The sequence below is a fragment of the Rhamphochromis longiceps genome, linkage group LG22 (genome assembly GCF_057381845.1).
Source record: "Rhamphochromis longiceps isolate RC_006_pf linkage group LG22, R_longiceps_female_GT1.1, whole genome shotgun sequence".
NCBI lineage: Eukaryota > Metazoa > Chordata > Actinopteri > Cichliformes > Cichlidae > Rhamphochromis > Rhamphochromis longiceps.
This window is the reverse complement of record NC_140577.1, coordinates 28,966,223-28,991,746: the sequence shown is the minus strand read 5'-3', so window position 1 is coordinate 28,991,746 and position 25,524 is coordinate 28,966,223. Positions and strand designations below refer to the sequence as shown.

Genomic DNA, 25,524 nt, shown 5'->3' with positions numbered 1-25,524 from the left:
CAAAATGTAGACATGCTACATAGAAGAAATATTCACCAGCAATTTTTTTCAAGTCCAAGTCAAGTCTCAAGAGTCTAATGGATGAAACTGATATTCTATTGACCAATTAGTCTCTCTAACACTTGTAAAATGTTATGAATTATCTTATATGACCTTTGCTTTATTGATGTACAACAGCATTTAAAATGATAAGTGCATACTCACTCAGGGTTGTTGCAATAAACAGAATTTTGGGTCTAATCCTACCTGCCTCACACAGCAATTCATGACAAGGTCTCAAGACTCAAATCCCAAAACTTTGGTTTGGCTTTTGTTTTGGTCAGGTCTAACTTGCGATTGCAAGTCGCCATCTCTGCTACATAGTGCTTAATAATTGTCATAGATTAACACAGAGGTTCCCAAAGTGTGGGGCCTAGATGTTAGCTCTTTATACAGTAAAGTTACAGTGGGATACAAATAATATCAGTCTGAACCACAATTTGTTCCCCCAGTTCAAATCACGGACAAACAGTATCCCACAGCTGTTTATGTTCTTGAACCCATTTTGCACAGAGAGGCATTTTTTGAAAAATGTATTGATGGCAATGCTGAATATTGTTACACAGGGAAAAAAAAAAACCCAACTACACATGAAATAATTACACCATGACGCCTCTGCCTTTCTAAATGGAGGGACAGTAACTCCATTTAGAAAGGGTGTGTATATGTAAGCGTATAAAAACTCAAAATAGTTAGATTAACAGTAACAGTATTTTGTCTATATCTGCCAATAAAAGTTTGGGAACCACTGGATTAACAGATGATTCTATTAACAGATGTTTATCTCCTGAGGTCTGAGTCTTCATTACTAACAATCCCAAACCGTGCATGTCAGTTTCAGTAATTGTGTTTTTTGCTGTTTGGTTTTGCTGGTCACTGATTTTTTTTTTAGAACTAAATTTATTTATTCTTACGGAGTTATGGTTATCACTGACGATGACTTGAAAATGATGAGGAGACAAATGAAAAAGTAAAGGAAATTACCATCCTTTAAAAAAAACTATTTTCTTCCTCATGTGTAATTTAACAAGCATTTTATATTCTTCTTCTCCTGGGTGGCCTCCTGTTTTTAACCGTTTGTTTTTAAGGATTTCAAAGTAATGGTTCCAGTTTCCCTCGCTGTCTGCTCCAAACCCAAAGACATTAACCTAAAGAAACAAAGTTTTTACAGTCATTAAGTCTTTAGTATTGAATTTAAATAAATGTTGCCACAAATTGCACTCCTAGCCCTTTCATGCATGAATTATGAAAACTTCAGTCATGGAAAAAAAAACTTTCCAGAGTTTTTTTTATTCCTCTTTAGGCATACAAAACCCCCAATGTAATTGAAATTTTGGCCATGAATACGCTGCAATTATAAGTGCAATGTATTAGTTGAGTCTCCTTGACTCCAACATTGGTCCTGTCTTTACTTGGTATTAGATCAGTTTGAAAGTTTGGCATTTGTATACAGTGCTATCTGAGAGTTGCATAAAATTATTTTTGGCTGCCTATTTGACACAAATGGGTAGCTCTGTACGTTTGAATGGGAATAACTTATGTTGGATGCCCTTTCAGACACAACCCCAAACAACAATATGTTTCTCCAGTTGGAATCAAACCAGCAACTTTTCACTTGCCAGTCCAAAGTGTTAAAAACTACACAATCAAAGGTGCACTTAAAGTACTAACCATAAATATACTTTCATAATTTACATTACATGAATATATTAGTTTGTGAAATTGCTTCTTAATCGGTTTTTCTTCAAGTATGTCTACAATGAGTGTCGGTCAGACGCATAATGTAGAAGTAGATTGTGTAAGGTGAACATACCTCATCACACATTAATAAGCTGAGAACCACAGCAAGGAAGCCAGTGGATGGATAAGCAGCCTTCTTTCTCAGCCAGACATCATGAACATATTTCATGAAAGCTGGATGAAGGATCGACACCTGTTATAAATCAGGCAAATCTTTAAATCTGAGTTTTATTAATTGTTCTTTTATGAAGTATATGCACAATATACCAATATACAAAATACTTTAAATAAGCACCACTGTGGCTAAAACAAGCCACTATTAGTGGCATGGCTTTGTTCAGTGACATGCATGACCTTCCGAGCACATAATTTTCAAGTATGAGCAACTGTGGAAAACAATAACATACCGGATGCAGAACAGAGTAAACAACAAATACTGCAACAAAGTAAAGGCTGAGGGTGGGAAGAGCCATTGTAAGGGGGGGGGCATTACTGGAAAATGTGATGAAGCATATCTTGCCTTTGGCTTCACCTACTCCAAAGGCATTGGGAGCACCCGCTGGGCTGTCCAAATCGGCGACAAACAGTATCCAACATTCTTGATTTTTAGTGGGAGCATACATAATTCTTATTTTAAAAAATTACATTTATTCAAAATGACGACGTTGATGTCGGGATTGGTTTGTGAGAGTGTGTGACGCCTCTGTCTTTCTAAATGGGGGACAGTGTCTATGTAAGCATGCATGCCTGAATTAATGGTAGCGTAAAGTTATTATTGGACTTCTTGGGCATCAACATTTGCCAGTTTTGTTAAGGTAAACCTAAAATACTCACCAAATCTTTGTTAGTTATCTTGTTAGAGTTTGGAGCACCGTTTTCCCTGTTGAAAAGAAAATATATTGTTGAATTTGTTAAAGAAATTGTTTAACAAACAAATGCTAATAATTACCTAAGACTTAAGAATCACAATAAGATGTTCAGTTGTTCATAAAACAATTTATTTAACTTTCTTCCATGTAAAAAAAAAAGAGTTGCTGCTAGCTATGTGAAAAACCAGAATATATCATAGGAATATATTTTAATATCAAACAGCTCTTGGGGAGTGGGGTGTCTCAAAATTGTGTTTTAATATTTCCTGTTTATTAGCCCACTAGAAAGTGGATATGCAGCTAAAAGTAATAGTATTACTGCTTCAGCTGTAAGTTAAATTACTCCCAATGGTCCCAACGGCAACTAGAGAGCAGATTTAATGGGGAGATGCGGTGCCTGTTTTAGGGAAACATGGTTTGAAGCTAACATTCTGTCAAAGGCTTGACCACACATACAATGGGACAATGCAAGATGTTCAATTCATGACCCTTAGGAAATCAAGGCATTTTTGTATGCAGAAAAAATGAAGTAGATTGTGAGAAAATGAATCAAAGCTGAGCCTGGTAGAAGAATCGATGAAGAACACGTTTGTGTTTCCACTCTTTTTTTCTTTTCTTTTTTTCTTTTTTTGCCTGTCCCGTTTGGTTCTTTTGCCATCAGAATTATTGTCTAAAGGCGAGGAAAGATGCCCAACGGATTTACTTTACCAAATTGACCATCCCAGCCTTGCCGTAATGGTCTATTTGATTCACCTTTTATTGTTTATTTTATTTATTTTTTTATTTTCACTTGCTAGATACGGGACAGACTTGAATGAGGAAAAGAAAAGGGAGAAAGGAAGAGGGGGGAAAAACAGCGGAGAAGAGGGACGGGGATAAAGGGCAAAAAAACAAAAACCAACTAAATAAGCAGACAAAAAAAATACATATATCAATCACCTGGATCACTTGTTGAGAAAGAAAAAAGAAAACAAGCAGAAGAAAACGAGAGCAATACAATAAACAACATCACGATGATATATGGGAATATAACAGTAAATACTAAATATTAAACATTATTGTGCAGCACATAATATCGACAGCGCACAGTGTGCTTTGAGGTAAGAGCCAAAAAGGGTGTAGTTTGTGTGTGTGAGCACCCGTGTGTACACCTGTGAGCATGGACGCGCTTGTTTTTAAAAGGTTCCTTCATGTAATGATCTGCTAGAGGGTGTGGGTGTTTCCGCTCTTTAAAGCAAGTTTCCCCATGAAACAGTTGTGGGAACACCCCAGGAAAGACACAGAACCACATATAGTTTCTTTTTTGTGGGTTCAGTTACCCATACATTAGGCTGGGAAATGAGATATAGGCCTGATATTGATATCTCCTAATAGCTGCAGCATTGCTCATAAACTTGAGTCATCTGTGTTGGAGTAAACAAAGGATTTGTGTAGGAGATTATTTCACTGTGTCCAGTGTGTTTACCACCTTCAAATGCCTTCGCCAGTGTACATTTGTTTTCAAGCCTACAAATTACAGTGGCACTTTGATCTGGATCCACTGACACCGTAAAATCCCCACCAGGGCAATATTGTTGTTTAAAGCACTTAAAAGTCTGATCATCAGCATTAGGTGGATAGATACTACCCCAAATAATCTTTTTCCCCTTTATGTCAGCCAACAAAACAATGACATTTTTTTAACATTTAGTTAAGTTATTTGAAGCATTTAGGATTTATAACATTCTATACATTTTACAGCTAAATGTATGGTGGCCCTGAGAGCCCAAACGGACTGGAACTTAAGGAAACACAAGCAATAAAAACACTGCAAAAGCATACAGAACACAACGGAAATAGGAAAAACAAAACAGAAATAGGAAAAAAGAAATCACAAATGGGAAAAACAAAAACAGAAATAGGAAAAAACATGATTCATGTAATACTTATGATGGATTATTAGGCTAATAGTTAGGGTAACACACTTGCCTTTCATCTTTTCTTTCCTCACAAAACCGATAGATCCTCCACTTCTTTTAAGTATCTCCCAGTGCAATACTTAGCATATTTTGGTTATTGCAAATTGTCTCCCCAGAAACACTTCCCTGGTGCTTTTGGAAATCTGTTTTTTCCTATTTCTTTTTTTGTTTTTTCTATTTCCGTTGTGTTTTGTTTGCTTTTGCAGCGTTTTTCTCATTGCTGGTGTTTTCTTAAGTTGCAGTCCATTTGGCCTGTCGGGGCCATAAATGAGTTTAAGGGCCAGGAAAGATAATTAAAATATGTCATTTGAATGCTAAACAAAATATACACCATTGATCTGAACCCTTTAAGGTTTAACTAAATTTTGAACCTTGTTTAATTTGCTTGTTCAAACAGATGAACCTGGATTGCACCTTTACTTATAGTTAGCTAAGAATGTATTGCAAAGCTATTAAAATCTGAAATTTCATAATGCCATTCCAGTACAGTAGCAGTACAGTTTCTAGCAACATAAGTTTTAAAAGAAATTGAAATATAATTAAAGTGAAGACAGAAACCATGTTTGGCCTACCCTGGAATTAATGACTTCAGAAGCCACAAAAAGTCAGGTGTTTTGAATGGAAAAAACAAAAGATGAGTTTTGTTGTCCAATCTAGTAGAACTTTCTGGATACATGACACGATGAGTTGTTTTAGTTCCAACATCTCTTTCAAAACCTTTGGTCATCCCACGGTTGACTCTAAATAGTACAGAAGGATATATAAGTTTACATATTTAGCATTTTAGACACATTGTAATTTACATCACATTATATGCATAACAAAACATAACAAAACTTAGATTTTTTTTGTGACATGAATCTAGGCTTTTCAGGTTATGTCAGTGAACAGTGCTGTTGAAATTAGCTTTTGTGTTTTCTTTTTGTGTAATGATGGTTATAATGTGTGGGGATTATATCATTTTATATCATTTTATATCATGTTGATTCCGGTCGCCGGTTGATGGCGCGATATGGCAGCCTCGCTTCTGTCAGTCTGCCCCAGGGCAGCTGTGGCTACAACTGTAGCTTGCTTCCACCAGTGTATGAATGTGAGAGTGAATGAATAGTGGTATTGTAAAGCGCTTTGGGTGCCTTGAAAAGCGCTATATAAATCCAATCCATTATTATTATTATTATTTATTCCATTTATTAAACATACAGTTTCAATCATGTTATTAACACACATTGCATTTGTGCTCATGATAGAGTTAAGCATACAGTCTAATGAAGGTTAAAAATGTCGTTCAGCGTTATGTCTGAACTGATATATTGATGAAATGACTTGAATGCTGTGAATGAATGCCTAACATGCTTACATACACATAGACATGAAGTATAATTTCTAGGGTAAAAGTGAAAGACATCTTGCTTTGTCTCTGCTTGGCAACTAGTGATCCAAGGTCTACAGGAAGCATCTGGAGGAGCCGGACAACCATATAGGGAAAAATGCTGTTAAACACGGAAAGTTGTAGAACTGTCGTTAATGATAACCTATACATGTGATGTTTTGTCTAACGCGAGAAGGGGTGTTTACCCTGACATAATAAAACCATGCTGAAAGTATGTTTTGACGGAAGATCTAGGTTGACAATATCGAGCTGTGTATCTTTCCACACATGTGTTTAATAAAATCATTGTTTTGACGCACTTGGACCAGTAGTGGTTTGTCTCACACCTCAATCACGAATCGGGACAAATGCCATTAAATTATTCTTACCTTATCACAATATCATGGAAATCAATCAGGGGTCCATACTGGGATCCTCTCAAATTTCCAGAATTCCCCACCACTGCACAACTCTTGCAGCGATCAGGGCGAGGTTCTTCAACATCTGCAATGGGTGTTATTGTCTGAAACACACGTTCTAGTGTTTTATTGTAGACAGTGAAGTTTTGTTTTTCCCTCTGTAAGGGCTGAGAAAAAAGAATAAAGTTTGCAACCTCAGATCACATCTCTTGTTCAAAACACATTTCGTCTTTAACATTATCCCTGCTAATGACAAAATATCTGCATTGTCTTGGAGCAACTGTGCGCAATAGTGTAATTCCCTTAGGGATTAATATTGTTCTGATTCAGTTTCAGTTTGATTCAATTTCAGTTATTTGATAGATAGCACTAGCATCTATTTCTAAGTGTCTTCAAGGATCAAACGTATGCACATTTGTGTTATTAATTATTGAGATATGTCTGTGAAGGTTCTCAATCATCCAGGTCATCGTAGTCTAAGGAGCTTGGGGGGGAAAGCGTCTTCGATTTCTTTGAGTTGCTTGAAAACATTTCACTTCTCATCCGAGAAGCTTCTTCATTTCTAGGGTTAAATGGTGGAGAGTCCCAGATTTAAGACTCGTGGGAGTGTCCCCCAAGAGGGACATGGACCCCCTACTGGTCCTCTACCTAATCACATGAGCCAAGGTGTGAAAATGGGTGTAGGTCACAATCAGCCAAGGTTTCGGGTGAGCTCATTGTGAAACCTGACCCCACCCTATCATGTGATTTCCTGAGTGGGCATTAAGGTGTCTGGGAAGGGATCTCAAAACTGGATTATAGATGGTAGACAGTTGGTGTCGTGAGCCACCGCCTCTGTTCAAAGATGGTCGCTCATAGTAGACATAGTTTTCCTGTGTGGTTTTCCCGAGTCTCCCTGCATCTCCCCTTTAAATGGCCTGTATTTGTATAGCGCTTTACTAGTCCCTAAGGACCCCAAAGCGCTTTACACATCCAGTCATCCACCCATTCACACACACATTCACACACTTTAGGTACCACCTTTAGGTCTGTTGTTATTAGTTGTCTCCAGTTTAGGTTATCCTCAGGTTCTGTTTCATGCCCACTGTATTTCTGTTTATTTCACTTCCCTAATGAAACTCCCTTGCATCTGAAAGCTGTCTGCATCTTGGGTCCTTCATTAAAATCCACATGGCTTGCCCCATGAGCCGTGACAGTACGAACCAGCCACCGTGGACCCCGCTGCATTTAATCCATCCGAGGAGCTCCAGAGGAACGTCATCTACTCCGTAGAGCGGCTAATCAATCTGTTCCTGCAGCACAAGGGGAAAGCTATAGCTAATCGGCTACAGCAATTAGTTCCCGGTCTCCCCTGATTGCTCAGCTCACTTAATCCGCTCGCACAGGATTTTATTCTGAACGAGCTTCACCTTCGCTCCCTGGGCACTACTACTCAACCAGCCACTACCGCTTCGCTGCTCGGCCCGTCGGTCCAGCCTTCAAATGGGAAGTGGTGCTCACGCCGTTGACGCCCCTCACCACAGTCGGACCCCGGGATTTTAGAGCAGCCGGCTTTGGTGAGTAAAAAGGACAATTTTTCTGTTTCAGACTTTGGGACTATTTATTCGGGGGCTGTGTTTTGTGTGAAGGAGGACAATAATAACTGTGGATTTCCTGGTTTCCCTGCAGCTGAGATTACTGAGACTGCCTTTTGGGGGCTACATTAAATTCTAATGACTGTTTTTGCTCTGCTCCCTTCGAGCCTGGAGCTATACTAACTAGCACTGCTAATGTAAAGACTGACAATTCTGAGAACTGTTCATCCCCTGCTCAAGGTGTAGCTCAGTCAACAGCCTTCAGTTCAGGCAGCTGACCTACAGCCTACAGTTCAATCAGCTGCTCAGCTTCCCTCAGCTTAGTCTCTAGTGTCCCCAGTAGCTCAGCCACCCATTCGGGCACCAGTCTTGCCAATTCATTCCATGCAGTGAGAAAATTTCATATTAACCTGTGCTGTTTCTCATGAACTGGCTACGTTTGAGACAGTTACTCTCTCCAGGGCCTCCCCAGAGGCTAGCCCTCTGCCCTTAGCTGATTCTAGATCCCTGGAGGCTAAGAAGCCAATTGAGAACTGCACCTTGTTAGCGCTGCCTTTCGTGGCACTTCGAGGGTCCAAGGGACCCATCCAGCCTTCGTTCATCTCCACTGGAGGGTCCGAGGGGCCACTTAAGCCTTCACCTGTCTTTGCTGGAGGGTCCGAGGGACAGCTCTGCTGGAGGCAGAAGGCTGAGTAAGGGCGCCCTCCGTTTGCGAGGTGTGCCTCCTTTTGCGGCACAGGGAGGACAGGGATGAGTTGAACTGGCCTTGGGATATCAACCTGTCACCCAGAGTAACCTCACACTGTGCGAAAATGGTATTTAAAGGATAATTGATAACAACAACCAGGGCATCCGGGGCCAGATCAGAGCCATCACTGTTCATTATTTTCAATCTTAAACTCAGTTGTGTGTCAATTAAATCCAGGTAATGCAAGCAATTTCCAGGCATGGACTCTTCAGTTATGGCTGAAACATGGAGCATCTCCATGTAACATTTCTTCTCAATTGAAAACTAGGTGAGGGGGGCTGTGAAGAGATCCTTTTAACACGTTTTTACACACAGACACGCACGCGCGCACACACACACACACACACACACACACACACACATAGATGCACACATACACACATGCACACACACACACACGCACGGGTCCCCAAAAACAGTTGTCTAAAAAGGATGTAATTTTTTTGTCAAAAAAGTAAACCTTTTGGCTTTAAAATCCAAACATCCTATTCATCATCCTATTACATCACCATACTTCCACCATACCAATGAAGTATGGTGATTATTTATATGATTATTTATATTGTTTTTTATATAATTTTATGATATTCATAAAAACTATGACTGCTGTAAACCTTTATTTCTTCCTTTATTACTTCTTCTGTCATACAGCATTTGACGACAGGTCATAAATCACTGGTTTGATACAAAGTACCTATTATCCCTCCAATTGGATACTTCCAATAAGGTTAAAATCTGGGACTCTCCACCAGTTGCTCTTAGAACTGAAGAAGCTTCTCAGATGAGTGGTGAAACTTCTTTTTTTTCTTTTATCATTTTAAAGATATCTATATAAGTAATTGTATTTTACAATTCTTCAGCCAGTTAGAAATACGGGTTGCAAGGATAAAGAGTTGAGTAAACATAAAATAAAAAAAGATAAGCATAAAACAAGGTTTTTTAAACTTATCTAATCCGTAGCTAAACTACGGAGGAATATTTGTGTTGGTTTTTTTTGGTGGAGGTAGCACACACTTGAATATACTGCTCTTGCTATACCAGTAAACACAGGTGTCATAAAATAAACAAGGGATGGGCAGTTAAAATAACTTTAACATGGCCACAGTGGGACAAAGGTTTATTGTAATATGTTTTCATTATTTACCTTCCACCAGTTGAAATCTTCCTCCGAGGGTTTATGTTTCTGTGACATAAAAGGTTTAGGAGATTCACTAATGATGTAATTAAACCAAGGATCACTGTCTGTTAGACATTTGTGACAGGCACAAAGTCTTGACTCCTGATGACAAAAGGTATATCCAGATAAATTCCATAAAAGGATGGAGACCAAAACAATTGCTGTGATATTCAGTAGTGGGGAAATGCACACTCTGAATTTTCCCCTTTTGAAATACATCTTGATGGAGTTCCAATCTGTGAACAAATACAATGTGAGTGAATGTGAAAATTAGCACTAAGCCTTTAAGAAAAAAGTAACAGAAATGATAACTCTTTAATTAAAATTATTTATAGTTTGCAACATATTAAGAGCACTGCACTGGAAGGCAGAAAAATCAGATAAACACAGAAGGTTTAATGTCCTCTTGTATTTATGGTATTTGCACAGATAGCATTTACCAGCATAAACCAGCTGCTACATTATGAGCACATCACGTTGAATCAAATACCATGACAGCCAACGGAAAGGAAAACACAGAACTTAAAATACTTTCAGAGTCTGTCGGTTGGTGTATTTGCATGAATTACTTATGCCATTGTTGTATTATCTCTATTGCTGATGAATAACCTAAAATATCATGTCTAATATATATATATATATAACACCCAGCACGCCCCTGCGGGCGGTTTATCCTTCAAGCTCGGGTCCTCTACCAGAGGCCTGGGAGCTTGAGGGTCCTGCGCAGTATCTTAGCTGTTCCTAGGACTGCGTTCTTCTGGACAGAGATCTCCAATGTTATTCCCGGGATCTGCTGGAGCCGCTCGCCTAGCTTGGGAGTCACCGTACCTAGTGCTCCGATTATCACTGGGACCACCGTCACCTTCACCCTCCACATCTTCTCGAGCTCTTCTCTGAGCCCCTGATATTTCTCGAGCTTCTCGTGTTCCTTCTTCCTGATGTTGCTGTCATTCGGAACCGCTACATCGATCACTACGGCCGTCTTCTCATGTTTGTCTACCACCACCACATCCGGTTGGTGGCCACCACCATTTTGTCCGTCTGTATCTGGAAGTCCCGCAGGATCTTAGGGATCTTAGCTCGGTCATTCTCCATCACCCTTGGGGGCATCTCCCATTTTGACCCCAGGATTTCCAGGTTATACTCAGCACACACACACACACACACACACACACACATATATATATATATATATATACATATATATATATATATATATGTATATATATGTATATATGTCGCGGGGTCCTCTCCTAAACTTCTCCCGAACAAATGCAGGCGTAGTCAGAAAGCATTCAGTGTGGATAATTTATTCTGCCGGCCTCCCAGGTGCACAAAAGATTATTTACAAAGAAAATAGGAAACTAACTTAAGTCAACACAAAACAAACATCTATATACAAAACACAGTCTGCATGTTACCCTCTCTGTAACATCTCACTGGAAAAGAACCCAGGTAGGCCCTGACCGCCTTCTTTTATACCCCATAGCCCCTCCCACTAGGCGTAATAGTCAAACCAAACAATCTTTCCCCCCTCAGCTTATTTCCCGCTGTATTCCTACAATACATATATGTATATACAGACATTTATGGCCAATTCCAGGCAGCCTACAGTGTTTCACAATAATAAAAAACAAACCAAAAAATAATGCAGTTCACGTGACCTTTCAAGCGCACGCGAACCCACTATTTAAACCCCGGAACACCATACCATCGGCTTGCATAACCCCCGTATAATCGGCGATCACAGCGAGTCTCCGCGACCGGCTTTATTAAAGGTAAGTGGGAAAATATGTTGGCCACCCTCTGCGCTGCTCAAAATATACCTCTCACCCTTTTTCGTTTATCTGCCCGGTCAACGAAAAGACGCGCAGCCACGGTAATTGTAGAAACTAATGGTGGTGGTGCGTGTATGCGCCCAGATCAGCTGTCTGCGGCCCGGGACGGTGTAACTCCGTCACATCATCCCCTTCCACCCGGAGGTTGGCGTTGTGCGGCAACCTGGAGAGATAATCTGCCACTACATTGAGCTTGCCTGGTCTGTGACGGATGATGAATCTGAAAGGCTCCAGTGAAAGGTACCAGCGTGTCAGTCGGCTGTTATGGTCCTTCATGGAATGGATCCAGGTGAGCGCTCGATGATCAGTTTCCAGCTCAAACTCTCTTCCAAGTAAATAATACCTGAGTTTCTCCAGTGCCCACTTAATAGCCAAGGCCTCCTTCTCCACCGTTGAGTAGTTGGTCTCCCGTGGCAGCAGCTTGCGGCTTAGGTATAGGACCGCATGCTCATCTCCAGGGTCCCCTTGGGCCAGCACTGCTCCCAGGCCGCTTTTGGAGGCATCCACCTGGACCAGAAATCTCTTCCTGAAGTCTGGGCTCCTGAGAACTGGGGTCGTACACAGGCAGGTTTTCAGCCCTTTGAAGGCTTGTTCACATTCCGCTGTCCATATGACAGGATTCCGTTGGTCCTTGCTGGTCAACGCAGTAAGAGGGGCCGCAATAGTTGCAAACTGGGGCACAAATCTTCGGTACCAGCCAACCAGCCCCAGGAAAGACCGGACTTCCTTTTTGGTGCGAGGCCGAGGGCAGTTCTGGATAGCTTCCACTTTATCCAACTGCGGGCGCACCTCACCTCTGCCCACTTGGTAGCCAAGGTAGCGGGTCTCCTGCCGTGCCCACTCACATTTAGAGGGGTTGAGGGTCAACCCTGCCTTATGGATTCTTCCCAGGACTTCGGACAGGTGCTGCAGATGCTCCTCCCAGGTGTTGCTGAAGATCACTACATCATCCAGGTAGGCGGCACTATAGGGGTCACACCCCTGTAGTAATTTGTCCATCAGCCTTTGAAAGGTGGCCGGTGCCCCATGTAGGCCAAATGGCATCACCGTGAACTGGAACAGGCCGGCAGGTGTCCTGAAGGCGGTGTACGGTCGAGAAGACTCCTCCAGTGGCACTTGCCAGTAACCTTTGTACAGATCCAAGGTGGTGATGTACCTGGCCGCTCCGATCTTCTCCAGCAAGTCCTCGATTCGAGGCATGGGGTAGGCATCAGTTCCTTCAATACAGACTCGGGGAGCAGTAAATCCCACTTCCCCATATTGCCTAAGAGTTTTACAGCTGTCCAGAACCGCTGATCTCTGAAGTGACGCTGAGGTGAAGACGCCTCTTCAAGAAACTTTTTGGGGTACAGGGGAACAAAGACATCTTCATCTACACAGCTTCTCAGCCTGCGAACCAGAGCCTCTGTGAATGCCTTGACTGGCTTGCTATGCTCTCCTTCAAAGATAGAATAGTCCTCCTTCAGACTGTGGCACACATCAGTCAGACAGACAGACTGTTGGTGGGACATGGGATCCCACACCAGCTCCACATAAGCAGTCATTTTGGGTACGACGGTCCTTTCTATGACGCTGGACAGCGTCTGTCTGTCTGTGTGCTCCAGCTCTTCGTGGCCATGTCCATGACAAAAGGTCTCCACTGCTGTGAACCATGGGAGGTTTTCAAAGTCTCCACTGGTATCTTTTAAAGGGTTCCATGCCAGCAGCTGATGCCTGATGATGGGGTTCAGCAACTTGGGCAGACACAGAGAGATATAAGCATTGTGGTAGGACTCCGAGTAGCATTCCCTCCATTCTTCAAAGCGAGACAGAATCTTTTTAACACTGCAGAAGTCTTCTTGGACATCAGAAAAGTCTGCCTTAGACATCAACAGTATGTCAGCTATGTTGTTCTGCAGCTGCTCCTGCTCTTCTGCTGAAGGTTATGTGTCTTCAGCCATATCAAAGTCTTCCTCAGTTTTAACACCGACGCTTACCTCACACTGAGTTTCTGATCCATTGGCTGAACTTGCACTCTGCTCTGCTGTGTTATAGCCAAGCTGCTGCAGGTGGTCTGCCTGCTCCTTAATCTTCTCTCGTCTCTGAGCCAACAGCGCCTCCATCTGGTCAGACAGCAGAGTGTGCAACTGCAGCTCCAGAGAGTTGATCTCAACAACCTTCTCCTGCAAACACTCCACCATGTTGTGGGCATAAGTCGTCATGGTCCTGTAAAACTTAAGCTGCTTCTCTGAGGAGCTTTCCTCCAGATTCTCCAACGAGGTTTTAGCACCCTCAACATCGCCCTCCATCCTTCTGAGCTCTGCCTGGCGTGCTCTGTACACCTCCTTCAACGACTCAAGTTTTCCAGCGATCCTTCTCTTGACCGTTGAGACAGTGACAGGAGGAAGCATCTTTGGAACTTTGACTCCTGCAGATTTCTTCTTCTGTCTTCCTCTATCTTGCCTGCTTATGCTACTGCTGCTATAGCTGCTGGAGTCACTGCTAGATGGGCTCTGCTCCCCTGGTCGTCTTTTGACTCCCTTCCCAATTTGTGTCTCTTCCCAGAGTTCCTGCTCCTCCCCATCAGTCCCTGACCGACTGCCATCACTTTCTCCAAGTTTCTCAGTAATTCTTTCCCTGATGCTCCTCATCCGTGGGGCAAACTCGATTCTCCTCTCGTGATCATCCAGCTCATTATCATCATCATCGACTCTGTCATCTTCATCTTCCCTGCTGTAGTGATCTAGTGTGCTGCCAGCTGAACTCTGGCCATCTCTACTGAGGGGAATGAATTCTTTCTGGGTTCGATTGGCACGACGCCGTCTCTTGGCTGCCTCGATCTCTCTAGCATTGGGGATATTTACGGGCGTATAGAAGAACTGCTAGAGTCTGAGGCTGAGCTGGCTGAAGGAGATCCCACTCCACGTTCATCGCTATCACTGTCATCATTGCTCCCATTATCCTTGTATTCATCATCATCATCTTCGTCGTCATCTTCCACAGAATATCGTGACGTCTGACTGCTATAATCTTGCCTGGGTGAAGCAGATGATGAGACAGCACCACCAGCCCCTGTGCTGACGATGGTCTTGGCAGGCGGAGCCTCCTTCTTCCTAATTTGGAACAGAACTGCTTTCTCAGATGACTTCTTCAATTTAAACGTAGACTCCTCAGCTTCCTTATCATCGGAGAAACTCAAAACAGAGGTTTCTTTCTTTTTGGTCCCCTCCTGGTCTTTCTTTCTCTCTTCTCTTTCTTCTGTCATATGCTGCTCTGGTCTTTGGAAAAGAGAGTTTATTACAGAGAAATGGCTCTTTCCAAAATAAAAGCTATACTATACGTTTTTTCTGGGCTATATTCTCAGCAGCATATTAAACATATCAGGTCCCCATAAGGAGAATCATGTACTAACGGCTGTCTAAATGACTCGGCTAAAGTTTGTAGCATGCGTGCTTGTTGTTTTTGTGTGCTTCCACTTGTCTTTGCACTAGGATAATGTTGGAGTAAATGTGCAGTCATATTCGTTGTGTTCCCACTAGTGCTGTCAGCGTTAATCTCATTGAAATGACGTTAACACCACAACACGGCAAATCTCCGTTAACGAGCTACCGTGGATCGCCCCGTGCATGGGGCTGGACGGCCAACACGTTAACGAGCTAACTGCGCTAACACACTAGTTCCCACCCATGTAATTGAGCATTGCATGGCACATCCAACATACTGTTTTACTTTAGTCCATGACGCGCTTACCTCCAGGGTCATACGTCACATGAAAACCAAAATAATTCCAAACGCCACATCTGAATGAGGGTGGGGTGGTTCAATTTGCCATGTTGCAAGGAGAGCTTAACTTCTGTCTTGCTAGCTTGCCCTGCGCTCACTGAATCTGCGATCGACTACTCCGCCTAGGCTGCACTGTCGAGTGCAGATCCACTGAGCGCTCAACACAGACAGCATCGTCAGAAGGAAAGTCGATAAAATAAATTGCTAATTTTGTATTGTTCGATACATATGCGTAGCGAACCGAAAGCACTGTATCGAACGGTTCAGTATCGATACGAGTATCATTGCACCCCTAATATATATATATATATGTATACATATTTAAATATACACACACAAACACACACATATAGTGAGAGAAAAATACATTTGGGAAACTTAATGACTGGAGGTTCAGTACAGATTAGTGTGAGATGAGACAGAGTGTAAATTATAATGTGTCTTACCAGCAAAAAGATGAAATTACAAAAGCAGGAATATGAGTCAAGAAGAACCAGTATGATACATCTATCAAGCTATCTATGTAGCTATCAACAAAAGAGGAACTTTTCAAAAGGAGAGGGAGGGAGGGGTTATGGACTATGTGCAAACAAGAGCCCCCGAGAGCAGCCATTTGGCTTTTCTACCTTTTATTGGGGTTGTGTCTGACTTGTGAATTGCCACACAACTGTTGCACACAATTTAAATGTTTTATGTAAACCCACAAAACATACACACACAAATATACATACATACATACGTATAAATATATAATCTATTAGCCTGTTACTCAGCAGTAATTAGCTGACATTTGTGTCCACGCTTTGCACCATAACAGTTTATGAATACTTCTTACTAGAGGATCTTTCTCATTAGCTGAAAATAATTCCACCCTCATATATGGTCATATCTCTAAAAAACTCTAACTAAAAAAAACCCTATAGAACATTGTGGGTTAAAAATATGCAACAAAACACTGAAAATTCAATGAGGCTAAAAGAACGCATATGACCAAGTCAAAAAGTAAGAGAAGTTGTATAAATAAAGCTACCACTTTCTGCCAAAACAGCTAAAAGTAAGTAGAGAATGTTATAAACGAACCATAGTCTTTAATCTAGAGCATAACAGATAAATATTCAATTACACTACTCGTAAAAAAGAAAAGAAAGACAAAGTTAGTACAAAAATAGAGATCCTTTGTCGCACCTCAGCCGCTGTCTTAAGTTGAAGTTTTCGAGATGAAAATATTTGTAGTATTACGTAATACTTTTGCATAAAGTACACATTATGATATTTGCTGTTGGCTGATGCTGATCACTAGTGTGATAACTGTGTGAGTTATCTCAGGCTTGCAGAATATACATGACATTTAATGTTAATTTTATAGATATCCGAGGAGCATTTTATTGATATTTGTATATATATTTGACCATTTCAGCCCTTTGGTACTCCTTCCATTATAGCAGTTAGAGTAAATCATTTAAAGTGCCATTGAATTGGCCTTGGATGTGTACATTCCCTCTAAAGAAATTTCAGATTTTTAATTTTAAACTTGAAAGAGTTTATACATTTTGCAATAGGGTATTATTTTTGTCAATTCTATCTTGTTTGCTTGTTGAGTCACTGGATATAAGCTGCTTAGGTGAGGTCTTTATTTTTACAATCATCATCAATCTAATGGCAGCAGCTGTGCTTTGAGGAAAAGAATGTTGACAGAGAAGGTGTGGATGCAACATGTCAGCACATGAACTGTCAGTGGTACAGATAAAAGGTGTGGTATCAGTTTAGTGGTAAAAAGTTATATATTTTTACATCACTTTGTGACCAGATGGACTGAAAACCAAGCTAAAAAACTACATGTATTGAGTTTCATTTGAATCTACTGTAAAAAAAAAAAGAGAAGAAAAAAAACTGTATAGATTTAACATTGTCTATGAATGAGTGTTTAATGTTACATTTTAGAGCATGTCCAGTGGTGTCTTCTGCCAGTAGAGAAAGTAATGCCACTAGGTTGGTTGGTTGGTTGCTGGTTATAGACATTCATTTATGTAAGCTTATTAGTGACATAGCTGATAACTCAGCGGAAAACAAAGAAATAAAAATAAAAAGCAGTTTATGGTGGTTAATTCGGTACTGACCCTGGCTGCAGCAATGGGTTTTATGTGACAAACCCAATGAGATGGTGTACTATTTCACACTAGGTGGTTCTTCACTGTTAGCTAGCTAAAGTGAAAAAGAAAAATCCATCTGGAGGTCGCCAGTTCACTAATTCATTACAAAGACTTCTCGGAGGTCAGCTGCGTGGAAGACGGCAGCGACGTGGGCAGAACAAATCCAGAGGCCGGCCAGGCGGAAGGCCGCGGCAGCGACACCTTTCAGGAGGCTGTTCAGGAGTTGTCCATGACGGCGATGAAGTCCCACCAGCGGCCTGGAAGGTGGCCGGTGATGTTGAGGTGCTGACCGTGGAAAAGGCAGCAGCATGGCAACCGCAGGGCCAGGCGAGGCTGAAGCTGCAGGCGAGGATGATACTGCAGGCGATGGCATGGAAGCCACAGGTGGTGGCACTGCGGGCGACGGCGTGGAAGCCACAGGTGACGGTGATGGCCAGACAGGCTCCTTGGACCTCCAACCGGAAGCAGGAGGCTGGAGCAGATCTTCGGACCCTCCAGCGAAGGCTGAAGCAGCTCCTCGGACCCTCCAGCGAAGACTTAAGGCTGGAGCAGTTCCTCGGACACCCAAGCGAGAAGAGTCACAGAACCAGCAGACACCTGGGCCTCTGGCACACATGAGAGAGACAGCAGCTGCGCAGAGCACTGACCCTGCTCAGGCAGCGACAGCCAGGTGCAGTCCTCAGCTGGTTTGAATCAAGTCCTGCTTTCACCTCCTGAGTCACACGATGTTTACCAGAACTTTCTTGAAACTGACTGAAAGTTCATTGTCCATTGCCTGCTTAAACTGTTCTTGCCCTTGACTTTGATACTGAACTACAAAGTTGCTTTATTTCTATTGGCCCCTGTGTGCTGATTCAGTACATTCCTGGAGTAAATAACCCAGAAAGGTCTCGTCTTTATCTTAACAGTCTCCTGCAGCATTGGTATCCAGTCTTAGGTTGTTGCTATGTGAGAGACTAGAGACTTTCTGACCACAATTCCTAACCCTGCAGTAGAAGCCTTAGAAATAGCAGTGTTAGACTCCATGAGGCAAATGTACAGGGAGTGCAGAATTATTAGGCAAGTTGTATTTTTGAGGAATAATTTTATTATTGAAACTCATTAATATCAAAGCTGAATGTTTTTGGAAGTAGTTTTTAGTTTGTTTTTAGTTTTAGTTATTTTAGGGGGATATCTGTGTGTGCAGGTGACTATTACTGTGCATAATTATTAGGCAACTTAACAAAAAACAAATATATACCCATTTCAATTATTTATTTTCACCAGTGAAACCAATATAACATCTCCACATTCACAAATATACATTTCTGACATTCAAAAACAAAACAAAAACAAATCAGCGACCAATATAGCCACCTTTCTTTGCAAGGACACTCAAAAGCCTGCCATCCATGGATTCTGTCAGTGTTTTGATCTGTTCACCATCAACATTGCGTGCAGCAGCAACCACAGCCTCCCAGACACTGTTCAGAGAGGTGTACTGTTTTCCCTCCTTGTAAATCTCACATTTGATGATGGACCACAGGTTCTCAATGGGGTACAGATCAGGTGAACAAGGAGGCCATGTCATTAGTTTTTCTTCTTTTATACCCTTTCTTGCCAGCCACGCTGTGGAGTACTTGGACGCGTGTGATGGAGCATTGTCCTGCATGAAAATCATGTTTTTCTTGAAGGATGCAGACTTCTTCCTGTACCACTGCTTGAAGAAGGTGTCTTTCAGAAACTGGCAGTAGGACTGGGAGTTGAGCTTGACTCCATCCTCAACCCGAAAAGGCCCCACAAGCTCATCTTTGATGATACCAGCCCAAACCAGTACTCCACCTCCACCTTGCTGGCGTCTGAGTCGGACTGGAGCTCTCTGCCCTTTACCAATCCAGCCACGGGCCCATCCATCTGGCCCATCAAGACTCACTCTCATTTCATCAGTCCATAAAACCTTAGAAAAATCAGTCTTCAGATATTTCTTGGCCCAGTCTTGACGTTTCAGCTTGTGTGTCTTGTTCAGTGGTGGTCGTCTTTCAGCCTTTCTTACCTTGGCCATGTCTCTGAGTATTGCACACCTTGTGCTTTTGGGCACTCCAGTGATGTTGCAGCTCTGAAATATGGCCAAACTGGTGGCAAGTGGCATCTTGACAGCTGCACGCTTGACTTTTCTCAGTTCATGGGCAGTTATTTTGCGCCTTGGTTTTTCCACACGCTTCTTGCGACCCTGTTGACTATTTTGAATGAAACGCTTGATTGTTCGATGATCACGCTTCAGAAGCTTTGCAATTTTGAGACTGCTGCATCCCTCTGCAAGATATCTCACTATTTTTGACGTTTCTGTGCCTGTCAAGTCCTTCTTTTGACCCATTTTGCCAAAAGAAAGGACGTTGCCTAATAATTATGCACATCTGATATAGGGTGTTGATGTCATTAGACCACACCCCTTCTCATTACAGAGTTGCACATCACCTAATATGCTTAATTGGCAGTAGGCTTTCGAGCCTATACAGCTTGGAGTAAGACAACATGCATAAAGAGGATGATGTGGACAAAATACTCATTTGCCTAATAATTCTGTACTCCCTGTATGATGTGGCATAGATTCTGATGATGCTGCAAATGCCCTCATTGGAGCAAAAGACTCTACGGCTGATCTATTGCACTAATTTATAAACAAATCAAACCCAGTTTGCAGCACAAACTTTTATTTTTTCAACTCACAGTGATTAGGCCTTCAGTGAAACTTGTGGTATTTATTCTAACCATGTGTGTCTTGTGTGTTTTTGTTCTCATCCAGCAGTCCTCATCCCTCATCACTTGTCTTTATGGATGTCTCTGTGCCTGGAGTCTGTGACATTGTGTTATTTTTTTCCCTTACATGCTTTATAAATGGAATGTATTATTTAATTTGGGCCACCTCCTCTAGCTTCTCTAATTGGCATGTTAGTTCTCTCTTGTAAAATTCATATTTTTACGTTTCAAGGAATTTTAGGGTATTATTTGTGCTATTTCCACTATGTTACTTGTTAAGCCATTAGATATAAATCGCTTAGATAAGTCAATGTTTTTCAAATCACCAGCTGTTGAGGCATCAGCTTAGTTGAAAGGAATATTGACAGAGAAGGTGTGGATGCATTTTAAAGTTGCCAACGCATTAACTGTCCAAGCTACAGAGGAAAGGACTCGTAATAATGTGTTAAATTAGTTCTAGATTTGTACTTTATTTTGTGACCAGTATGACTCATGGCTAATGTTAGGTTGAAATTATTAAATGTTGCCATTATTGTACTTAAATTTGTAAGCCTTGCTTTAAACTGTATGCTCAGAGACATTCTTTTATTTCTATTGTCCTCCCTAGCTTGTTGAATGGTGAGGGGGGCTATTGGATGAAACCACATTGTTGTTAATATTGGGGTTGATATTTAATTGTTGTGACGTATGTTTGAAGTTGGTGGGATATGTGTGTTTGTTACGTCAGCCAAGAAAAAGAGTTTAGGTTAGGATATTTGGTTAAGGGATGGATTTATCCCTGTATTGATTAGCAGAGTTGGACTCAGGCATCAGATAATAAACTGGCGGTTAGAGTCCACAGTGATGCTTTTAACATGATTTAAATTACTTAGGACGGGAAGGACGATTCCTAGGAGCGTCGTTGCTCAGCGTGTGGCAGTGACTGGTGATCGTGGACGCATGGTCATCCCTGGCGGCATCCAGTTAGCCCGGTTGGTAACCGCAGAACTTCGGGCACCCGTTAAAAACCAAGTGGTCATTGACCACTTCCTTACCGCGCTTTTTGACCGACAGGGGCGGGGCCTCGGGCTTGACCATTTCAACGTGGCTGACAGGTGAGCCTTAAGTAAAGCTTTAAGGTGTAAGTTTATATGCCGATAAGTGGGACTTCCTGTCGAGCTGCGGGAAACGCTTATAAATTAAAATAGGGCTTAGAAGTCAGACCGCTGTCTCGGACAGATGACAGCTGTAATTGACCAGCAAGGTGGACGAACCTGGGCTTAGAGGCTTTTAATATAGTCGAAAAGTTAGGTGTGCCGGTACTAAGGTTTTGAAGATGAAGTGAAGATGTGATGGAAATAATTTATCTTGGCAGTCAGTGTTATATGTAAATATGTGAATGTATAAGTGAAGTGTAAAATTGTTATTTGGATGAATGATTAAAGATGCACATTGTTTTGAGGTTTGAGAATCTGTGATTCAACCAAGTGACCAAGGTTTTTTCCTTTAAAACAGGAGCAAAGTAAGGAAAGCACATATATTTTGGTTAAGTCTGATAAAGTAAAATTAAAATGTACCGTTACATTAAGAGGAGCAAAATGAAACCAAAATATGCTGTACGAAGAACATGACTGATAACTGTTCTGTCTTAAGTTTTGTTATAACACAGGTATTACAAATGGGAAATGTGGGTTTTAAAAAAAATGAAGTTAGTGTTAACACACAGGTGTTGTTTCTAGGCAGCTCTGAATGGAGCCAGGGGTTTAAAAGATTTAACATGATGATTAAACTGATTTTATTCCTAAACACAGGTTTGGAAGCCCGGAGCAAATTTACCCGAGGGGAGAATTGCTGAGGGTTTTAGAGAAATAATTTGACTAAGCTTTTTCTATTAATTTTATAAGAGGTGGTGAAGTATTTTCAGTATTTTCTGTTTCAGTAGCTGGTCTTTAGTGACACACGAAGTGTGTCAAGAAGGGGTGATTTTGGGTTTAATTTGAAATAAGGGGCTTTGTGATCATGTTATGATTTTCTGGGTGTTTGATAATTTAGCTCTAATAAAACTTACTCATAAGTAATTGCTTCTATGCTTAAACTTAATTGATTGAAAATGCTTGTTTTGTTTTCTCTTTGATTTTTTTTAGTAGAATAAGTAAACGGTCAATGTAAAAACAAAATGCTTCTAGACACAGATAACATGAAGGTTCACTTGTAGGTCAGAGTTAAGACACATTTCGCTTGGAAACTTTTGTACTTGCATACCAACAGTTTTTTTTAATGCACGCTTACAGACACAGACATGACGTAGATTAGTTTCTGGGGTAGAGGTGAAAAACAGTTTGCTTTGTCTTTGTTTAAAGTAGTAAGTTGAGTACAGGACGTACTTGAGATGATCAGATAAGAGAAGAAGAGAGGTTTTTTTTGTTTTTGGAGTGTCAAGGGTTGTTAATAGTGTAGCTTACCCAAATGAATAAAATTGCAGATTATATATGTATAAATGATAGACCCAAGAACATGATAGGTTGAACCAAGTATGAAGAATTAAGAGAACAATTGATGAACATAATAGGTTATGGAGGCATAGCAGAGAGAGGCGTTTTCCTTTTCTGTCCATTACAGGAGAAGGAGCAGGTTGGCGAGAATCCTGGAAGCACCGGACCGAACGGGACCACAAAAGAAGCACAGAGCACGAATGTTCAAGGAAATTTGTTGTTTAGGATATTAAAGGCTTGTTAAGGCTAAATGTGGCCATAAAAATAATGAAGAGCAATATGGGCCCTTTAGGGGATAAAGTTAATTATAGATGATTGGATTGGAGCAGTGAGGGAAGGCAGAAGTGGGGTTAAATTGTGACTCTGGGGTCAAAAGGGGATGGTAGGAAGAGAAGCAATGATAGCTCACAGCCCAGCGTAAACGCGAGGTGCTGTATAAGGGCTTGATTTATTTGTTTGATTTATTTGTTGTGGATACAAGTAATTATGCTATAGTAATAAGGGAACATTGAAAGTGTACAACTCGTTGAGGGGACGGAGGACCTAAAGGGTTGGGCAATTGAAAGGTTTCATTTTTGATATGATTTCTTTTGTTATATTTTAGCTATTATTCTCACATGGAAGTAAACTTAATGGGAATAATTAGGGTTTACGTCGGCTTTTAAAAAAGACGAAAAGGGGAAACTGTTGGGGTTTGAATATATAATCTGAATGCGTATTTGCTGATTATGTTGTTTTAGATACGAGAGGCCTAACTCTGAGTACAGTCTGTGCCAAAAGGGACTGACAGGAAATTAAATGCTTTTGCAGGCAGAAAGTGAAACTAAACAGAGTGTTTGATCGAAACTTAAAGTGTATGTGACGTCGAGAAGTACATAAATAACCTGGCTTCCTGTTTTCTGCTTGAGACTGGCTGATTTGAGCAGGCGTTTCTGTGTGTGCTCACTGCTCAGTCGCCATTTTTAAAGTAAAAGACCACTATGAGCTGTGTCTTTTTTGGCTGTAAAGAATACAAAAGAACTGGGATTTAATAACACTCACTCACGTGCACTCACACATACACACAGGTACGCACATACAGTCACTCACGTGCACTCACATAGACATATGGGTACGTGCTCATACAAGCACTCCATGGGGGTTTTATGATGGGGTCGCTTCTATAAAGCTGACTGTAACAAACAAAAGAGTGGAAGATTTGCAGAGGGACACCGGCCTTGCATGTCTCCACTTCTAGAAGATGCATGCTTAAATGAAGATGAATAAAGATGAATAAAGGTTTTGTGAAAATGACTACTGAGTTCTGGTGCCATCTCTGGATGCCCGAGGAATAAAAAGAACCGGGGTAAAACTGATTTCGTAACATTTGCTTTCTTCACAGGAATAACATCTGAACTAGAGGGCCTGCTGAGGTGCAGACCCAACAGCTAGTTACAAAGTTTTTCAGTTTAAGACTATTTTTCATGCATAATAATAGCTATTAACTACTGACTAAAGTGTACAATATGCATATTTCAGTGTGTGAGTGATTCAGCGGTTTAGTAGACAGTCAACAGTGACTCCAGAAACATAAGTCTCATAAATATAAAGAGGACTCTAAATAAGTGACCGTACCCTATTATTAAAATTAAAAGTTGTAATTATTTGTTTCGTGGGGTCCTCTCCTGAAAAAATGCAGGCATCGTCAGGAAACGTTCAGTGTGTGTACTTTATTTTGCTGGCCTCCCAGATGTATTATTTACAAAGAAAATAAACAACTAACTTATTCATCACTAAACAAAAATCTATGTACAGAACGCAAGAGAATGCTAAACAATCAATCAGAAAGACACAATTCAGCCACACTATAATGCTAACATGTTTTTTAAATGTATATATTTAACAACATCTGAATAAGGTTTTTTAAGAGGTTTTATAAAGCTTGTCATGAGTAATTAATAGTGTTAAATGTAATATATTTTCTCTTACCTTCAAAAGTAAAGGAAGTAGCAAGTAGGCAGAGAGTCTGTGAACGATAGAGCAAGTTGAATTGGTGAGCTACTATTCAAATGCCCTGATGGTGTTAGTGAGGTTTATTTTTGGTTCTAGGAAAGCTGAATTGTTTGGCTTGTTGTCAGAATTGAGAAAAGAGGAAAAACCTGTCTGTTAACTGTGCAACAGCCAGTGTAGTATTACCTGGGAGGGTTTATTTATGATCTGTTTAACCCATGAAAACCATACATGGAAGGAAATCATGTATCCATGTCAGATTATTTTTGATATGAGCTTATGAATGTAGTACCATAAATAATGATAAGAAGAAGAAGAAGAATATCACATTGTCATGTCCTTAATAGCACATAATATCCTTTTTTGCATTTTCCTGTGGAAAAACAACAATCTCATGCTTACGAATCTCATGAAAATAACACAGAATAGACATTATGAATAAATACAGTCACAATGGTCAAATGTGACTACCTGCTCCTTCACACACACACAGGTGTACAAACAGGTACTCACAGACACACACTATCTTGGTTGGCTGCTGCCTTTAAGCATCTCATGCGTTGTTGGCTTTGTGTGCCACTCAATAAGATTCAATATTTATTATTTACTGCTACCTATGCTTATGTTGGTTGTTGCTGTAGTTTCCCTTCTCTGCTGTTTTCCTGTTTTGCAAAGCAAATAGAGA

General features: G+C 41.0%; 1 protein-coding gene and 1 pseudogene across 2 annotated transcripts; both read right to left on the bottom strand.

Moving 5' to 3' along the window:
• Positions 1 to 25,524, bottom strand: LOC146644270 (CMP-N-acetylneuraminate-beta-galactosamide-alpha-2,3-sialyltransferase 1-like). 2 transcript variants are annotated; one of them, XM_085395863.1, is made up of 8 exons: positions 25,353 to 25,524; positions 24,819 to 24,855; positions 9,861 to 9,899; positions 6,365 to 6,561; positions 5,179 to 5,346; positions 2,614 to 2,659; positions 1,853 to 1,972; positions 1 to 1,187 (listed from the first exon to the last, which is right to left on the bottom strand). In XM_085395863.1, exons 1-8 carry the CDS (start codon positions 25,394 to 25,396, stop codon positions 1,020 to 1,022), a joined length of 819 nt encoding a protein of 272 aa, XP_085251989.1. In that variant the 5' UTR covers positions 25,397 to 25,524; the 3' UTR covers positions 1 to 1,019. The 2 variants fall into 2 exon arrangements, with proteins under 2 accessions (XP_085251989.1, XP_085251988.1); XM_085395862.1 differs by lacking the exons at positions 24,819 to 24,855; positions 25,353 to 25,524 and having other exon boundaries at positions 9,861 to 10,112.
• LOC146644271 (intron Large complex component GCFC2-like) lies at positions 12,775 to 14,975 on the bottom strand (annotated as a pseudogene).

Excerpts from the sequence above, each read along its gene's own strand:
- LOC146644270 (XM_085395862.1), bottom strand. The coding sequence starts at position 10,112 with ATGTATTTCAAAAGGGGAAAATTCAGAGTGTGCATTTCCCCACTACTG. Across the intron at positions 5,347-6,364 it reads TTCCATGATATTGTGATAAG|AGTCAACCGTGGGATGACCA; the intron begins GTAAGAATAATT and ends TGTACTATTTAG. Across the intron at positions 2,660-5,178 it reads CTGAAGTCATTAATTCCAGG|GGAAAACGGTGCTCCAAACT; the intron begins GTAGGCCAAACA and ends TCTTTTCAACAG.